The 19,990-nt window shown below is 44.2% G+C and overlaps 1 protein-coding gene across 5 annotated transcripts in view; it reads right to left on the bottom strand.

Moving 5' to 3' along the window:
- Positions 1-19,990, bottom strand: part of FRMD4A (FERM domain containing 4A) — a 356,355-nt gene that overhangs the window by 270,098 nt on the left and 66,267 nt on the right. The window contains exon 1 of one of the 5 annotated variants that reach the window (XM_021531012.3): positions 1,867-2,080. The exons of the other annotated variants lie outside the window; for them this stretch is intronic. Within the exon in view, the coding sequence (XP_021386687.1) occupies positions 1,867-1,899 (33 nt within the window). The 5' untranslated portion in view covers positions 1,900-2,080. Of the gene's footprint in view, positions 1-1,866; positions 2,081-19,990 lie in introns of those variants that run through there. 5 annotated transcript variants of the gene reach the window in all.

The following is a 19,990-nucleotide window of genomic DNA, read 5'->3' as shown; positions in this document are numbered from 1 at the left end:
CAGTTTCTCTAATATTAAGTCAGATTGTGATCCAAAGGATCATGTCTATATTCCCAAGCATACTCTTCTATAGGATCAATAAATTACTTGACAGTGGCAATTGAGATTACACTTTATGGATGGTGTTACTGGGATTTACATTGCAGCTATGAAGCAGATCAGATGAACAAACAGAATATCCGGTCCTGGACCACTTCCCTTACTCTACTCTGTCATTTTTATAGCTTCACACATGCTGCAGGTGCTGCTACTACACACGCCTGACTGTAATCCACACATCAGCCTGAGAGCTCACCAGTCCTGGGAGAGACTGCTTTCAGCAGTTGTTTCAAGCCTGGTTAGAGGAGCAGAATGGAAACATCAGCTAAATCAATGAAAGTTACATTTTCTAATAATGGAAATGAGATGGAAATGTTGGGCAGCTGCTAGGGGTTTCCTCTATTATCTGATTTTTAAAAAATAAGACTGAGAAATGCCTTGCAAAGCCTAACATTAATGTATGTATTCCTCAGTAATGAGAGATATGAATGGCTGGGTCTATAATCCCTTATAAATCTTTCATTCTAAAAACTGCCCATAGCATTGTTCTTGGTAATGGAGAGCTATATGAAGTTGGCAGGTTCTTTTTTAAATTATCAACTTACTGTTCAAGACAAAAAAAACCCCTGAATTAAAATGGAAAAAATATTACTCCCCTGGAGAATTGCAGTGCAGACATTTGTTGGCAAATTATTTTTATTTAAATCACTTTTCTTGGTTTTAATATTGAAAAGACCTTAAATCATTGAAGAGCCTTTAATTTAGGATAGTGAGTGGCAGGGATGTAATTGAGGAGACCAGACTAGCTGATCTGCTTCAGCACAAGGGCTGGACCAGACAATTTCTCAGAATTTCTTCAAGTCTGGCATTTATAGAAAGCAACTCTTGTCTGACAGCCCCTTCAAAACTGTTTGCATCTAAGACATACAAAGACACCCTGTTGCCAGCAAGAATTGCCACTGAATTCCGATTCTTCCAGTCTTGAGATACAATACAACTGAGTTGGATTGAATGTGGTGATGGACTGAAATCAGGATTTACCCAAGGCAGTTACCACATGGGATGGAGGCATGTGCTAAATAAAATGCAGTCAGGATTCATTGTATCCCCCAGGACCTCAAAGAAATAATATAATGGGGAGGAATTTTACAAACTAAACCATCACTGTTTTATCTCTGTCGTTTCCCTGCTGGAATTCAAGTTTCTTTAATACTGAGGATTACTGACAAACCTTTAAAGAGAGTTGACAGTGTCAGAAGGCAGCAGACAAGCGCAGCAATTCCTTAGCTCTGCACACTCACTCTCTGTTACAGCTTTCTTGTCTGGGTCCACAACGAGAGGTTCTCCCACCCTGGCGGGGTATTTGGGCACAAAATCGCCCACTTTGCTTGCCCGTGCCCGCCTTGCCGCTGAGGACACCACGCTGGGGTAGCCCGGTGTCCCCATCCGTGCCTGCGCCGCGGCTCCGCTTCCCCCGGCTGGCTCCCCCGGGAGCCCGCACAGACACACAGACACAATGAGAGCCTCCAACTGGAAATTCAAACAAAAATATGGCTGTCTACTCCAAAAGGCAAACTCATTTGCAAAGGTCATCTCTGTCGAGGAAGAGTGATGCGTTACTCCCCTCTTGGAGGCAACTGCTGTCGCTCCTCTGCCGAGTTACATTCACGAGCATAGTTTCGAAAAATAAGAAAGAAAAGAGAAAAGAGACAGGAAAGAAAAGAGACAAAAGCCCGGCAAGCCCCCTATTCACAGAGCTAGCCCCGCAACTCCCCTTCCCCTCGTCGGGTAAATTGAGCCTCAAAAGACATTAACATCTTTGCCTACCTTCGTTCTCATCGGAGACAGAAGCCCTTCCATTTTGCTCCGATCCTCATGCCAATCGTCGTCCCCCAACTTAGTACCTCGTGCCCGTCTCAAGCATCCCACACGAACAAGAGCATGGCAGGGACCGCCAGCGACACCCTTCAGGGCAGCTCAGGCGCTGCCACCGCCAGCGATCCTCAGCCGCGCGGAGCTCCCGGAGAGACCTTCCTCCCTCCGCCTCCTCTCTCGCTCTCCGTGCATAATCCGCCCGCAGCTATGTTTGTGCCATCGCGGCTGACAAACGAGCCCTGCCTTACGTAATGCATCCAGCGCAGGACGGGCGATCCCAGCCCAGCCGCGGGGCAGGACGGTGCGGGACCCTGCCCTGCCTACCGTGATCTGCGGGGCTGGCGCTGCTCCGCTCCCCCTGCGAGCGAGGGAAGCGCCGAGAAAACTTCGTCACCGTGGGAGATCGTGGATTTCCCCGGTACTGATTTAAAAGGGTGTAATCCTCATTCCAAGCCTCAGCCCAGGAGGTTTTCCCTGCTCGGGGAACGCCGGCAGTTGGAGCATTTTTTGCTGGGCGCGTTTGCCGCCAGCGAGTGACCGAACCCACGCTGAAAGGGAGTTCCTGTCAATTGTCAGCCGGGAATTCAGGGAGAGAAAGAAAGAAAAGCGCACTAAACAAAAGGAATATACTCCTGCAAAGTTGGTCAGCAAAAGATACTCCCTGAATGCATTTCTATTAGCGTTTTAATTCAGATCAGAGCGTGCCTTTGTGGAAAATTCCCCGGTTGTTCCTGCTTTATGCATTTTGTTTTCCACCATGAAGTGATGCTAGGACTGAAGCTCTTTCACAGAAAAATCCAACTACAAAACGAGCTTCACACCTACAAACACACCAGCGTTCAGTCCACAGGACCAGACCAGTCCAAAGTAAAACCCTTTTGAAATGCCATCAAATGAGCACAGCTGCCCATCACTGCTCCTAAGGTCAGCTCCTCCGGGGCTACCCCACTTCCTCATCCCAGGTGGTAACCTTCCACATACCAGTACCCAACTGCTGTCCAAAAGCAAAATTAAAAACCCTGTTACACCACCAGAACTCGATTTTCAGTGTTAGAAAAATCAGCCAGGCTGGTTGGAGCTTATTACAGGTGGAAATTGCTAATGCCTTTTACACCAACTCTTGCTACATGCTACAAGCTACATGCTCAGGGACAGTGGCTGTCTGAGTCATGCACTGAGCTGGATCTGGTTAACTCCTGAAAATACCACATGTTCTCTGGATGATGATGGGGATTCACCTCAATTAGTTTCTACCATCTAAAACTCTGCTTTCTGGTCCAAGCCAGCCACTGATGTTCCTGCAAAACCAAAAAGATGGACCAGTTCCTTCTCAAAGTGACTGGCTGCTCAGACTGGGAACCATCTCTGACCCCATGTATCCTTCATGCTCCGCTCAGCCTGGAGGCTACACTGAGAAGGAGAAGGTGCAATGGAAGATGTTCATGGTGGTGTCATCATTGGTTCATGGTATCCCAGGGTGCAAAGCCTGGCATGAGCCCAGAGACAGATAAAAATCCTGCCCTTCAAGCCCAGTAGAAGGGCTCCCAGACAGTGACATATATGAAGGTGTTCAGCCCCACACATCCCTTTTCTTCTCTATCTCTTCCAGTCCTTTCAACCATGTAGATATTGCACTTTAAGGCCATTTTTCTTTTTATTCTTTATGGGGCAAAAACAGGGAGGGGAGGTGTCCCCTACAGTGATTAATATTAATTTCAAACATAATTAACTGTTCTCAGCTGAATTCAGGTTCTTCTCAAATGTGGAGGAATCTGATCATATCATACCGAAGGCAGAGATAAGGTTTCCAGAGATACAGAGACTGTAGAATGCTGACAGGCTCATCCATTTCTGGTTGTATATAAGTGTGTTTTGCTATTGGTATTTCCAAGACTTTAATAAGACTTTGAATAAATGGCAGCAGGAATTCCAGGCTCCAGTAAGACAAGGCCATTGTGGTATTTCTGCTGTACAACATTGTGCCAGCCTCTGATGAAAGGTTTACAAGTCTGTGCATCTGTGAAGCATCATCTTGTCCAAATTGTCAGGAGAATTTGATGTCCACAGCCTCAAGAGGAACATAAAGGGAGAAGAGCTTTTGGGTATTTTGGAGATGTCAGGTCAGGTGGTCCAGATTAATGCAATATGATAATATATATGATGTACCCATAGCAGCGTATGAACACCCAGTTCTTTTAAAGCTCAGCTCTGCTTTGAACTAGGCTACATCACAGTGCCTCATGAGCTTCCCTATGTTATCTCTGTTTACAAGCAAAAAAAAAAAAAAAAAAAAAAGGCATTTCTCCTAAAGTCCGACAGAGTAATTCAGTCTGGGACCAGAAAAGCAAGCTGGGTCCTTTCTGGTTCAGCAGCACTCAAAGGCTCTCTGATCTGAATGGATTGGGAATTCTGCTGATACTGCATGAGTCAGAGCAGAGCCCAGCTCAGCAGGATGAGCAGGAATGGGAAAAAGTATGATGCTGCTTGAGCAGCACCAGTGGCTGTGAGCCAGCAGCGAGTTTCCCTATCTGGGCAGTGCAAGCTGAGACCCCCAGCTGCATCCCAAGGATGCTCTGGGTCCCTGGGCAAGTTATCAGCTCCTGCATGGCATTACCATGAGCCACAGCTGAAGTGGTGTGTGTGACAGCAAGGTCTGTTCACATCCACCTTCACCAGTGGTTCTGCCTGTGTTTTGTCTTGGCTCTTCAGACAGCCTGGCAATCTCCTATCAGAGCTGGAGTGTCAGTGGGTGGATGGGTATTGTGCACCATATCATCCTCCTCACAAACTCCAGGCACCAGGTGGGACTAGAGCTGTACCAACATCCAGGCAGATGCTCTGCTTTAGCCTGTGCAATCACCAGCTTGCCCTCCTTGTGCTACAGGAGCAGGTGTGCTCCAGACTGCTTGCAACCCCTTCTTCATGTTCAGAGCAGTAATTTTACAACTAAAATTGTAGGAGCGAGTCAAGGAAGTTTATCTAAAATTGTGGGAGCCAAGGAAGTTTATTTTCACTTTAAAATGAGAGCTTTGGTTGCTCTAGCTGGGGGAGCAGTGCCCCAACAGTGTGTGCCATGGTTTGACACCTTGTTCCTCTGCTGGGCTGCGACTCACAGCAATGCTCAAATTCCTGCAGACTCGTTCTACAGCCTCTGCTCCTGTGATTGCAGATCAAAGGCACTGCAGAGGCAAAAGGAGCATGTGAACACTTGTGTCCTCATTCTATTTCTGGAGAGGGGAGCAGCATTTGACTCAGATCCTGGGCAGCTACACCCAGCATATCTCAGACTCTCCATCTGTAGAAGAAGGGACCAACTTGTCTGGCTCACAGAGGTATAGCAGAGGTTCATCCTGTCTTGGATTCAAACCACCATATCCTAGAAGATGGGAATATAATCACCCCTAACTAGTCATGGGAGTGAGAAACCTTGCAACCCCCTCTTACGTTGTTATAATTTAAATGTCTACTGGACTCCAGACAGCAGACCAAGGCAGATGTCTACATGGAACCTGGTATATCCTACCTGGCTTCAGCCTTGGAGCTCCATCTCTTTCTAGGCTCTGCTGACTACCTTGACAAACCTCCAGGGACAAGAGAGAAGAGATTCTAGTGATATTTAGCCAAGTATCCAAATGGCTGAATTTAGATGCCTGTATATAGAGCTTAATCTTGCCCTGTGTACCCAGTACTGGGAAAAATTGCCCCAAAAATCCTTATGTTCACTGTCAGACTGCTGGCTAAGGGTCCTGAAACAGCTGAACTCTGTAGCATGTATCTGAGCCTTCAGTCTTCTTCTTGTTCACCCTTTGTGGGCGCATCCAGGCTGGGATAAAATTCCGTAAGCTGAACACTTCCTAACCTTCAGGGTGGGGATGCCAGCGCAGAGCCAAGTTGTGCTGCTGGTAACAGCCCTGAAAAACGGAGGGAATTTGGATTTGGACCCAGACTCTGCTGCTCTGTGGTGCCATCTCCTCCTGCCTTGTGCCCCAGAGCTGCCGGTGGCAGGACAATGGCAGCGCAGCCTGCCCGGCTGAGTGCCCCCAGCCGACCCCGCCGCGGTCCTTCCATCCCGCTAACAAAAGGTAGCATCGCCCTGTTGCCATGGGAACGCCCCGCCAGCTGAGCGGTACAGCATCCTGTGAGGGAGGGGAAAACATCCCCGTCACACACCAGGGCTGTGCTGAAACGTATCTTATATTTAGAACAGGCGGTGCGGGGAATACTAATGAATATTTAACACTCGGAGTGCCTTTCATGCTTGTTTTTTTTTTTAAATTTCGTTGCATACTTCCATAAGCACAACATTTGCTTCCAAATGGTTTGGATATTATTGCTACTGTGCTTCTCTCATCACTGCTTCTCCAGGTTTCCTTTGCTTTTCATGAAAGCAAACTTCTTATGTGTTACCTAAACAAGGGAAAGATTTGCTCATGCTCTGCAAGAACCAGTCCCTTTTAGGTTTTTTTTTTTCCTTCCCTCATTAAAAATACCTGCTTTCAACAATTAATTCCCTGTGCTTCAGAAAATCTACCTATCTGTCTGTCTATCTATCTATCTATCTATCTATCTATCTATCTAACTTTCTTTCATTCATTCAGAAAAAATACACACCTGAAAATCTCCTGAAATTCCTTTCTTCTGTCCTCTTCCCCTAAATGGTCAGCAGTCAAAAAAAAGGTGTCTAACTGCCCAAAAGTACAAACTGTCAGTAATTTAATGTGCTTTATTTTATGACATATTTTTAAAAAAGCAAATGTGCTGGACATGGTCGTGAGTACCACCTGCTACTGCCCAGGCCGTGCAGGCAGGTTCGGCAACTCCTGGTGATGAAGAAGCTGATTTATTTTTTTGAGGATGGCAAAGGGAAGTGAGAACAGCACTGGCTGGGGTGGCATGGGGAAGAGGTGCCCACCCTGTGGGTGCAGCTCACAGCACTGCCAGCCTGGGGACTCCCTTCTCCAGAGGTGCCAGGAGGATGCAGCCTGGCACAGGCTGTGGGTTGTGCTGATGGCTGGGTGCATCCTCTCTGGGATGGCACTTCCTCTTCAGTCTCCTTTTTAGCTATAGATGAAGTTATAAACAAGGTGAAAAAATTGTGATGTATCAGATCTCGTTCTGAAGCAATCTCCTGGCATATATAAAGCTTTGTTCTCAGAAAGGCCAGATTTGTGGCAAGGATTTTAAGAGTGAAATGTACTCTTTTTACTAGCCAGTAGCAAGGCACTGGGCTCTTTTTTGAGCTTAGCAGTCCTGCAGAAGCCTTTGGGATCCCGAGAGCTTATCTGTGTCCTTCCTGCTTGGTACCATGCCAAGGCACCAAGGATAGAGGCGCAGTTCAGCCGGCAGCTTTGTCAGTGATGCAAGGGGAGGAACAGAGCTGTACTGGGTGTGTTGCTTTGGCAGCACTGACAAACTGGAGCTGTGTTTATTTGTTGCTGGTTGTAGGGCGTATTTTCAAAATGGAGAAAGGTTTTCCTCTCTGAGATTGCCAGCGCAGTCCTTTGAGATCCTCTCTGTGTGTTCTCAGGGAGAGGGACTTGCCTCTGAGGAGGTTAAGAGGGGACACACCCCTGCTCTTTGCAAGCTGTTCCACTGATGCAGCATTTGCATGAGTAAGTGCTTTCAAAATGATTTGCCACTTACCCTTACATGGCACCAATTCCAGCAAGGGCTGGAAACTCGAGCTGTTTTACTGGAGTTTGTCTTTAAGGCTCTAATGACCTGCTTTTTTCTGGAACAGTTAGGCTTTTTCCACAGAAGCAAAAGCAGTATGATGAATATTAAAGTCTTGAGATATTAATAAGGCTGACTTAGCTGCCTTTCAAATCTGGATGGCAGACATAAAAAGTCATATCTGAGGACCCTAGGTCATTGTACAAGTCTGAGAAGACTGGGTTACAGCAAAGCCAGTTCATCATCCTGCCCTGCTTGGCAGGACCATCAGGGTCTATCCATCCTCCTCCAATAACTGAGAAGCATTTATCTCTATGACACATCAGTGATCTCAGCCATTGTATCAGGATTCCTGTTAGGCCAGTGTGGCAGTTTAGGAAGGTAAAACTGCCTCTTACCACATAAATAACCACCTCAGCAGAGATGGGGACTACTGTTTGAAGAAGCAGATTCCCAGGATCAGGCTCTGGCTTGGTGGCTTGGGCAAGGCTCTGTCTACCTTCTTTTTCCTTGCCTGCATCCTAGCTCACTGGGAGGATCTACAGATGCTTTGAGGATCTACAGATGAAAAATGGGAGTTGTAGAGATGGGGGTCACAGACTCAAATTGAGAATTACTATACAAAATCTCTGCCCAGCAGAGGATCCTCTGGCAGTCCTGGCTCCCAGCAGGTACAACCACGAGGCTGAGCATCCTTCTGACAAAACATGTGCTAGATATATGAAGGGGCTTTCTTCCCTAAATAGCACCTGAGCTATAGTTCCCTTTTGCTGCTAGGCATATTTGCTGTTCTGGACGTTAACAGTCAAAACACACACAAAGCCTTTCACCAGAGCATTAGGTCTATGTATGCAGTTTCAACAGTCAGATGATTTATTCATCCACTTCAGTAACCATTCAAACAGGGCACGATGCAGAAAGCAACAAACACTGAGCGTTTGTGTTTGGTTTGCATGAAGAAATCAACAGAACAAGATAAGAGAAGCTGTTTCTCCAATGTAAAGGGCTCCAATCCCATCCATGTCAATATTGCTGTCAAATTAAACACCGTTTCCCAAAGCTGCAACTCTGCTAAAGCACAGCTATTATGCTCTCAGTTAGAAACCTGATTATCCTAGATACTCTGCAAACGCTCACAAATGCACTTGATGCTCTCTGGAAACATCTGTGTGTGTGCTGGAAGAAAAGACCAGGTCTCACAGGGCAGACAAGACATTAAGAGAAAAATAATCATTTTTCTGAAGTGTAATATTATTACAAGTGTGCAAATCCTGAACTGTGGTATTTTGGCCTGAGAGAGAGGAGAAAAGGAGGGAATTAATAGAAGGGCTCATCATGAAGCAAAAATTAAAGATGTAGCAAGGGTAAAAAAGAGGTTGAAAAAGTAAAAAATAATAATAATTATAATAAATAAAAATAATCTGGGGTTGCCCAAAAGGAGTTCTTTAAAATATTATTTCACACAGAGATTTTTTAATCTTTAAAGGTTGGGTTAGTTTTAATGCAAATCACAACCCCAAATGAAAAGAGCCACCAGAGACCATTTCTTCTCCAAAGTGTGTGTGCAGTTTTGATCCCTCTGAGGGTGAACACTGGGACAGAATTTTTTAGGTCTCAGAAGGTATTTCTGCATGTAAAACACCCTGCAGAGAGGAGGATCCCCTGGATGACAGTCTGAGGTAGTTCCTTCACTCCCCTTATTTGATGGAGTGCTTCACAGGACATAATCAGATGCCAGAGCACAGGACCAAGGGAAACATGTGCTACCATTTTTCTTTGTGATAATCTTACATTTTTTCATTTTAAGTATTTTTATATTTGTTTGTTCATCCCTAATGAATCCCACTCTCTAGAACCAGAGAACTGCTTGAAACCCAGAGTCATCACTATCCCTTAGATTTACCTCCTGGTGCGGGAGCCAGACATCCCTTCCTTTTCACCTCAACTGGGGCTTCCATCACTGCCCCAAACCTGAAGTTGGTAGCATGTTGCCTTATGCTGTGGTGGATATTTCTAGCCATGCTCCTGGCTGCTTCAGCAGCTGCCTGTGAGCCCCTCCTTGGGTCACTCTTTGTGCTCCAAGCCCCCCTGGTGATGCCCTTTGGCCACCCAGCTGTTGGCCACTGCATGTTCCAGCTGTGATTGTTTCTGACCAAGGCTTCACTGACATTGGAAAGAAGACAAGAGCTGAAAAATCAGACGTCCATTCAGCTCATTCATACTCCTTTCATTAAATCCCCAGATTCAGTTCCTTGGGGCAGTGGTAATGGGACATTTATGCATCTCCAAGGATGTCTATAAAGATACAAAATAAAGATGCCAGCACAGCATCCCCAGCAAGGCACAGGAGACCTTCCACATATAATGAATATATATCATCAGCCTGTTTTCAGCCTGATTTAAACAACAATCCCCACTTGCATAAAAGCCTCATTTGAATTAATAGCTGATGCTGGATTTCATGGCACTATTAAATGTTGTTACAATTCAGGGACCCCAGTCTTTCTTTATCTGAAAACAACAAGAAAACTCACCAAGATATGTCAGTGTTGGGAATCATCTCAGCCAACTTCAAAGAGCTACAGTGTGACTGGCTCCAGCTTAGCAGGTCCATTATCATTTCATTATAGTAAGTGGCATGAACTGGCACTTCTAAGGCTCAGTTGCCTTGACCTGTGCTAGGGAAAGGTGACATGTGCTCTTGCTGTCTAAGAAAAATGTAATTTTTGGTGTGTTTCTTGTGCCACAATTCTGTCAGAAATAAGGATGACAGCATCTCATTAAGGTTTCTGCTCATTATCCTGGCACCCTGATTGCCCATCTGAAATACCTTGCTTGCAATAAGAGAAGCAATCACAGTGATGGTGGAGATGAACTTTTTAAAATAATGCTAGGTGTTCTACAATATGTGTCAAAAAACTGAAATCTGCCCAAAACCTTTGGGACATTTGCAAAGGTCATTAACTTTGCAAAGTTCAATAAATTAAACAATTAATTAACATGGCACTGAAGTCTTATCATTACCTGGATGTTATGACTGCTAGACACCTAACGTTCCTCCAAATTTCCTGCAAAGTGTTTCCTCACTTGCTTTTTATCTACTACTGCATTTGTGATGATATGACCACTTCTTGGCTATTTGCTTATTAAAAACAATTTAAAAGGCATCATTGTTGTGCAAAAACACAGTTAAAGATCTGGGGAAGAAGTCAATTTAGTCAAGGAAAGAAATCCCTGGCATGGGGGGCAGCTGCAAAGGCAGCTGCAAAGGCAGCTGATGTTTGTCTTCTGTGAGTCCTTACAGGATTTATGCAGGTGTAACCCAAAGCATGTAACAGGTGAAAGTCACCCACAGCTTCCAGAGGGATGAAGTTCAGCTTTAGGAGTGGAGAATGGAGCTTTGATCACCCCAAAGAGCAGCAGCCAGGGCTGGTACAAACATTGATCTTCAAAGCATCAGCGAGATCGATGTGGCCACTGCTGCTGTGTGGATATTGACACTGGGATAGCTAAAAATAAACCCAGCCACATGATGGGGGCTGTGGCATTTGTCCATCAGCAGGGCCTGACCTGTACCTCAGGGCTCACATGTGTGGGACAAGAGCAGCTCCACACTTCATGCTCTGGACAGATCCACAAATCCTTGCTGAAGTTTTTGGGCAATGGTGAGGGGCACAGGGTGCAGCGTGGTGGCTCATTGCCATGTGGAGCATTGCTGTGAGTCCCCATGGGTAAAAGGAACCCACCTTGGGGGTGCAAAGGGGGGGACCCAGGTCCACTCTGTTCTCTGCCTTGTAATCCCTTGAGGGCTTGGGGCAAGTTGTGTCTCAAACCCCTGAGCACTCGGGTTTATCACTATGAAAGTGCAGATAATCCATACCTCAGAGGAACATTGCATGGATAAGTCAATTAACCGTGAAAGCACAGATGGAAGATGCAAAGGATTAGTTTTGCAGATCAACCCTGCCAGGCACAAATACATTTTTAGATCCTTTCTTTTCCCCCTCATTAAAATCACCAGCAAGCTGCTCCTTATAGTCCTGCTTAATGTGTTAATGGGGCGTCCCAACCAGTACCAGCCACATCTGTGCCTACTGTGGAAAGGGGGAGCGAGGCCACCTGGGCTCAGCACCCTTACCTGGGCAGTCCCTGGCCACTGCTTGGCCCTTGCTGGCAAATGCTGCATGCCCAAGGGAACAGCAGCATCTCCTTGTCTGCATCCTAGATAAACACCTAAACCAGTTCATCTTTAGAGTGTGTTTGGCTGCCAGAGCTGACCACTACTGAGTTGCCATAGTTTCACTTCAAGACACTTTTTAATTTCTGCAGGTCCTTACGTACATTTAGAAATATATTAAAGGATGCTTTTCTAATTTTAATGCCATTTAAAAAAGCATCCTTAACATCTTGTGCTTTGAAAAAATGTACAGAATATATTTTTTTTCTCTGAATCAGTGTCATATAGATAATTAAGTGGTCTTCACTTTAAAAGGTCACTTAGGAACATCAGTGGATTTATTACCCACTGGTTATAATCATCTGGGAGGTAAAACTGTCTCACCCAAGGAGAGCTCATACTGCAGCCTCTGAGCACCAGTGTCAGACATGCAGTCTAGGATATCAGGGGATGATTTATCTAGCAGTAGCAAGTGAAGGGGCTCCTGTCCTTCCTCATCCTTTCCAAACTGAAATCCATTCCCCAGTCCTCAAAAGTTGCGTGCCCATTCATCTGGGAGCTGTTGGATAAGAAAAAGAACCCCAGGTAAAAGAAAAAAAACATGCAAGGTAAGAAAAAGTAAAAGTGAATTAATGAGGTTTATATTATCTGCCCTGTGAAGAGCTGTAAGTTACAGCAGAAAGAGCAAACACCAATGAGAAGGAGAAGACTTTGATCTGCTGCTAGAGGAAGTCTAACACAGGATTCCTGCTTCTGCTTGCAGTGTCATTTTCCAGATCATTGGTGAGAAGCAACTTACTGTATTTGTCCTTTGCTTGGTTATGGTTTTTTTTTAATCAACTTTTCTTATGCAGGCAAAGTCCTTAGGCACACTTGGGCTAGCAAAATAACTCTTTTTGCTGGTAATCTATTTTGTTAAAAACCTTCAGTGAAGTACATTACACAAAGGCCTCTTCTGCCCTGGGCTGCCCAACCCAGGAGGGTTGGGCTGTAGATTAAACCTTTACCAATAAGCCTTTAAGAATGCAGAATGGGCTATTGTGCAGATCAGCTGCTTTCTTGAGTTTCACATAGAAAAGAAAAATGTTTAGCAGTCCTTATTGTAGCCTCAGGTATCTAAAGTTTCAGTATCACTGCATCTAAAATACAAGGGGCAGATATTGCATTGGCTAGACACTGAAAAAGCCCACAGTGGCCATGTGCTGAGCACATATTTCATAAATACAGTTGCAGTAAGAAAATTGGAAAATATTTCATACTGAATAGCATGCAGACTGGCTTCATACCTACTTGTCTGTCTTGGTTTGTTGGCCACATTTCCAGCTGATGTGAATAGCCCCCTCTAATCCAAGTGACATTAACTTAAGACCTGATGATGACATTTCCAGAGCTACTGTGCATTCTCTCACTATTTCCTTGTCTCACACATTTTGTTACAGTGACAGGAGTGTGATTGTGGTCCAGAGAAGAGAACATCCTCTTTTTTCTGGTGCTGTGTTTCTCAGAGCTCAGCCTGGGATCTGCTGGATCCCAGTGGGACAAAGCAGTGGGACAAAGACCTTCTGACCCCCAGGGTGGCACTCCTACAGCTGGGCTGGCTGAGCTGGGTGTAAAATGACTTCTCACTCACCCTGATTTAAGGGCAGCCTGTTCTCTTGAGCCATTGGCAACACAGCAGCCCCAGAAAAATCCCCAAGAGGGAATTTGCTTTGCATGCTGTAACTATTGGTAGGAAATGCAAAAGTGGACACCTTTGCAAATCTAATCCTCCATCCTCCCTTCAGAACACATTGCTTCCTCCTTCCTGGCAAACCTTCTTCCCTTTGCTCTCTCCCCCAGGGCTTCAAAGAGAAAAATGCCTGGGCCAAGTCTGTGTATGGCCACCACTTTATGAAACTTGAAGATTTAGCATGTTTGGCCTTTTCTGGACAGCAAAACCTGTAGTCCTGCCCTTACAGGGGTTGGGTTATGAAACAGTTCCTTGAACTGAAAGGTGCAAACTCCAGCAGAAATGACAACACACCACATATTGGAACCTTTCAGGGGGATCTGTGTCTCCCATTGCAGTTGCTCTGCCTCCAGGATAGCTGCAAGGCTGACATTCATTTTCAGCCATTTCCAGCTTGCTTTTATGGCATTGAACACTGTTGCTGTTGATGTTGATGCTGTTGGTGGCATTGAACACTGTTCAGAGCAAAGAGCCTTTCACTGAAGTGTCCCATCTTACCAAGGATTCTGCTCCCCCCTTTCTCTCCTGTTATGTTGGCACTAAAGTCGTCCCAATAGGTATTCTCTAAAATCATGGCCACTTCATGTCATGAGGAGGATTTCTTTACAGAAAAAGGGCTTATGAGGACAGGACAAAAAAATGGCTTATCCACTACCTAGTGTCTCAAAAAGATGTTTGTCAGAAGCTAAATGTTCAGATACAGACATGAATCCTATGAATCCTAATTGTATATCAACTTCACTTGGAAAGCACCTATGACCCAACTCTGCATATTTCAGCTCTTTTCTGTTCCCTTGTCTCCTGTGGATACATAAGGATTGGCTGCAATTATGTGTTAGAGCAAACTGATAAAAAAAGCCCATCCCTCTAAAGAAATACATCATTAGTGTGGCAGAACTTTCATTATGTAAAAGCAACACCTTTTTGACCATAATTTTTGACAATCACTTAAAAAAATAATTAAAACCTGCATATTTTCCTACATACAGGTATTGTTGAGACTGTCACCCCCTAATAAGAGCAAGAAAAGACAGATGAAAGCACTGTGCTCATTTCTGAGCAGCTGGGAATGGCACTGAGAAAAGCACAGCAATTGAGATTAAGAGAGAGTCTTCACAGTGCAAGATAACCCAGATGCTTGGAAAATCAAACCTATTGAACATCCAGATTTCATGCAACAAAACAATGCCTTGCTGATAAAGGAAAATAACAATGCTCACACAGAGTTCTACAGTCTTTGGTTCAGTTTGGAGAGAAATGGGCAGTCCTATACTTTTCCTCTTCAGAAAAAGTCAGCATTAGCTTTCTAATTGTGACTATTCATTGTCTTTTTTTCCTAACTCTGAAAAATCAACTTGGAGTTTTCATTTGATAATAACATACCCCACAACTTCCTGGAAAGGGCACTTGCATGGGGAGCTAGGATGTGCAGGTCTCATTCCTCACACTGGCTTTAAAACCCTCCTTCAGTTCTCCTTCTCCTTCTCCTCAGTCTTCCTATGGTGAAAAGACATCAGTGCCTTTGGGAAATGTTTTGACATCTCTAGAAGAAAAGTGTTATACCACAATCCTATAATTTCCTTACTCAGAGCTGATTCATGCTAGGAATTCAGGAATAGTAGGGCCTACAAAGCTGATCAGAAAATGTTTTTCCCTCTGATGTAAGCTGTGTATATCATAAGATTCCACAATTTCCACTGAAAATTACTATCTGGGCCCATATGTTTTAGCTTTTTGAGAAAACTGGGTATTTTCTCACAGAAAGTGATATTTGTTCATAATCATTAAATCTTTTGCTGGAATCTTCTTTGCCATTGAAAAATGGTTTTAAGTGACCAGTTTTGATCAGGTGTGGAACAACAAGCTGCTCTGTTGGGATTTTAAATTTTCATTGCTATCCAAATGTAACATTGTACCTACTGTGAGGTTTTGTTCCAGGTATAAAGTGCTGATTGTTCCCACCCACTCTCCATTCTCCTTTTTCTGCACTGTGTAAACTGAAGACAAAAACACTTTTCCAACACTAAGACCCAGCTCTCCTTCTTAGACTCAAGAGATACATCAAACACTGGACAGGACATCATAAAACCCAGCTCTTTCTTTACTTCAAGGTACCATATTTTCAGTAACCTTCTAATAACCTTCGAATGTGTGCAATATGAATTCAGAAAAGCAACACTTCTGGAGTTTCCATTGGATAGAAAAGAAATATAATAGTCTTAATTCCTCTAAATGAAACCTTTTATTTATGCATGAAAAGATGGTTAATATGTTCTCTCTGATAGCCTTTTGTTATGTCTTTGGCAATGTAATAACTAACTAGTCATTCCTGCTCTGGTTTTTTGTTCTGGCCAGTTTTTTAATCAATGGCACAATACTTTGCCTTTCACCAAATGCCTCTAGTTTCCTTGAGAGCCTTTGTAATAAAATTCATCAAAGCATTTGTAAAGTCCACAGGAATCATTGCTGAATAGTTTTCTTTCAAGCCATTATTGTGTTAGTGCTGAAGACTTCATCCAGGCTGAGGGAAGGATATCATATTCCCCAAAATAGATTGTTTAACTTACAATTAGAGTCCCCTGCAAAAAGCTAGCAAAGGTGCCACAGCTGGAGTTCCTCTCTGCTCCTGCTTAGACCAGCAGTAATATATATTACAACTTGTAGCCTTGAAATTACCCTCTTGGGATGAATTCCTAGCACCACAAGCCCTTTCTCGAGAGGATATAATTAACAATGTTTTCATTCTCCCTCCCTTCTTCCAGGCAAATCTGGACTCCAGCCCTTACATCTTTGCCTTGGTATCCTCCAGCCCTTGTGAAAATGATGTGAGTTTTGGCCTTAATAACAAGCCATGTAAAATCTACATAATTGACCCCTTTTCTGAAAATATTTCAAAGCTTTCTCTTTAGCCTTTGAATATGCATGTGCAGAAGGGATGCCCTCATTTCAGCAGACCCCTGTTGCAAACAGCAGCCTTCTTGCTGCCATACAGAAAAAACAGCCAGGGAGTTGTAAGAAATGGGCTTTTGCCTCTCAGATGCCCTACTTTTCCTTTCTGTGTGATTTTATGCAAAGGAGCTCAAACCCTTTACTTCTGTGCCAGGCATCTGTGGCATTAATGCACACAGTATAATCCATATATATCCGTGGGATATCAGGGTCCTGGGGTCCAGGGTTGAGGTCCATGTGTCCATGGTGATATCTGAATCTTGTATGAACAGTCCTAAGTAATTTTGTGGCAGCACCAAGGGCAGAAACATTTCTATGGCTGTCTGCCTGGACAGAGGTACCCAAGCAAGTCTCAGAGGTGAGAGTTGGATCCTTAACCCAAAGAACTGGAATCTGCTCATCAAGAAATGGGAAGTGCTAAGGCTCTTCTGCCTTAGTTCAAGCAATAATGGTAACATGACCATTGTGTCTCACTTGACTGATTTCAGTGCTCCTAAATCCTGAGCTGTGAGCCTGACTCACTGAGTCCATGCCATATCTCCATTTATCCTGAGGGCATCTGAGGGTGAGGGTTTGAAACAGTAGGGGAGATGGTGTTTGGTTTTGAGTTTGGGTTTGGTTTTATGTTTAATTACTTATAAGCATTATGGCCTCATTGTGAGCTCTTTTTTTCTGACCTAAACTTTCTTTTTTCCCTTTAACATATCAGTATCACTCAGAAAGACACTTTTTCTGAACCATGATTTTTTTACCATTTGCTTACATTGCTCTGTTTATTGTTCCACTTCCTCTACCAAGCCATCAAAGACTTTTTTTATTTTTCATTCAATTGCAAACCCTGTAGTGCTTATCTGCCAACAGGACTGAGAAAAAGGATGATGGAAACAGATCTTGATTTCCTATCTACGACTAAAACCTGTCTTACCCAGCTCTAAAGAGGGACTTACACTTTTCCATCCTTTGGATTCAGTCAGTCCTTCCACTTGTGAAGAGAGAACTCCTCCAAGTCAATATTACTCATGTGCTTATTCAAAATCAATACTTCTTATTACAGCTTCTGCAATTGTGTCTCACTGTCACCTACTTAGCTCACAACCTTCCTGGCAGACTCCCAGCTTGCTGTGAAGTTGCAAGATTGAAGAAAAGAGAAAGTCAGACAGGCACAGAGACCTGCTGACATGGGATGCCACACAGGACAGATTGCCAAGAATTCCTTCATCTGCTTCTCGTTCCCTGCACTCAGACACACATGACCAGATGAGAGACAGTCACGATCTTTGAAATCTCTGTGTTTCTCTCAGTTTCTGCTTCCCCTCTTTAAAAAAAAAAGGCCACAAAGATGATCAGAGGGCTGAAGCACCTTTTCTGTGAAGACAGGCTGAGCAAGGGTGTTGTTCAACCTGGAGAAGAGAAGGCTCCAGGGATACCTTAAGATAACCTTCCAGTACCAAAAGGGACTACAAGAGAGCTGGAGAGAGACTTTGGACAAGGGCATGTGGTGATAGGACAAGGATTAAGGGCTTTAAACTGAAAAAGGTAGATTTAGATTGGATATTAAGAAAAAAATCTTTATGATGAGGGTGGTGAGACACTGAAACAGACTGACCAGAAAAGTTGTGGATGCCCCATCCCTGGAAGTGTTCAAGGCCAGTTTGAGCAGGGCTTTGAGCAGCCTGGCGCAGTGGAAGGTGTCCCTGCCCATGGCAGGGGTGTTGGACCAAAGTGATCGCTAAAGTCTTTTCCAATCCTTTGGTTCTACAATTCTAAGTGATAACTCACTTAGAATTAACCTAATCCAGGTCGCAGCAAGGATCAGCCAGTGCTCAGGCAAAACCAAAGAGTGTGCAATGTTTTTATGCCTTGCTGCTCCCCTGCTGAAGCAGATGGCAAGCTCCCATTGACTTTAATGAGGCCATAAAAAGCCTGTGCTGTTCATGCAATATGGAGCAGCTCCCGTTTCAGCCACGCGCCGCCAGTGTCACTTTTTCTTTTGTTTGCTCCATGGATTAAGAAAGCCTCCACTGATCCCCAGGGGATCTCCACCTCCTAGGCAGAGAGCTGGAGAAGGATGGAGGCCAAATTCACAGCAACTGCAGTGTCTTTTCTTGCATCTCTGCTATCCCTTAAGCTCCTCCTACCCAACCCAGAAAGGACAGGCACTCAAGTGCCACAACTCGCAGGTGACAAATCAGTCAGGAAAGCCAATTCCAGAGCAAGAGGGGCTATGGGAGGATCTCAGGGCACTGAATTATATAGCAGTGAAAGGGCAGATGGCATTTAGTGCCCATTAGTGCAAAGAGACTTGTGGGGGAGAAAATAAACCTACCTAAGTATGGAATGCTGCTTTTAAAGTGCTGATAGCAGCCGTGAGAGAGGTGCTGGAGACACTGGATAATTTTCTGAAAGCGTTGGGTCATACTAAGTGGTGGTGAGAAAGACAAAATGAATGTTAGGAAACATAAGGGAAAGGGTTCAGAATAAAATACAGACTTCATTATTCCACTGTAGAAAACTCTGTGCACCCTTATTTTGAAGTCTCTGTGTTGTTTGGATGACTTTGTCTTGAAAAAATAGAGAAGAGAGACAGACAAGACACACAGATGATCAAAGGTTTAGCAGGACTCCCACAAAGTGGAGGAAATAAAATAGAGAACTTTGGGGCTTGGAAGAGTGCTGAAGTGAAGAAAAAGTTTTGTAAAATCACAAACAGTGTGACAAAGAGGAATAGAATAATAGTGCTGGTTTGTTTCTCTTAAAATAGGGAAATAGGGACTACTGGGCATACAGCAATGTCACTGATCATTTAAAATGAACTTCACATCATAATTTCCTTATACTATGTCATTAAACTGAAACCTATTGCAAAAAGATACTCTGTGATTCAAAAGGAAATAGATTTTAAAAATTAAACAATTTTAGAGTGGTTAGGTCCTTCCATGGCTGATAAACACAAAGGTACATCTGCAACTTTTAGCTTAGGAAGAAAATTTATTCTCTGCTGGATGATCCACATCCTAATTCCTCCCTGTAAGCACTCATGGTGGGCCCTGGGCTTTCTGTCTCTGCCCCACAGTTGTGGGGTGCCTCATAGACCTGCAGGTGTTACAGAGCCTATCCTGTGAGGGATCACAGATTTCTCTGTGAGGGCAAAATAAAGTCTGGCACAGAGAGGCAGCCCTTGTGTCACAGAGCTGCAGTTCCCCTGTACAGATGAGGTCTTGGCTCATGGATGGCCCATGAAATAAATGTGTTTTGTGGTTGTTTCCAGTGAAGACCCCTACCCCTTGTGCCTGCAAAAGGCAAGGACAGATACATTTATTTGTAACCTTTCAGACTTTGAGACTCATTTTTCCATTGATTACCTTAAAAAACAGGGGCTATTTATACACATTACGGTCTATAACTGTCAGCCCTGTGACAAATCACCCACCCAGTGCCTTGTCAATGATGTGGAAAATAGTGGCCATATAAACAGATCAAATGAAGTGGAAGTTAGGCAGAACAATGGCATCAGGCTGTAGCCTTTGACCTTTAAAGGCCAGAGATCA

This window comes from Lonchura striata, chromosome 1A, assembly GCF_050655825.1.
Source record: "Lonchura striata isolate lonStrDom1 chromosome 1A, ASM5065582v1, whole genome shotgun sequence".
Lineage (NCBI taxonomy): Eukaryota > Metazoa > Chordata > Aves > Passeriformes > Estrildidae > Lonchura > Lonchura striata.
Note: the sequence above shows the minus strand (reverse complement) of the source record. Positions and strands in the feature narration are given on the sequence as shown.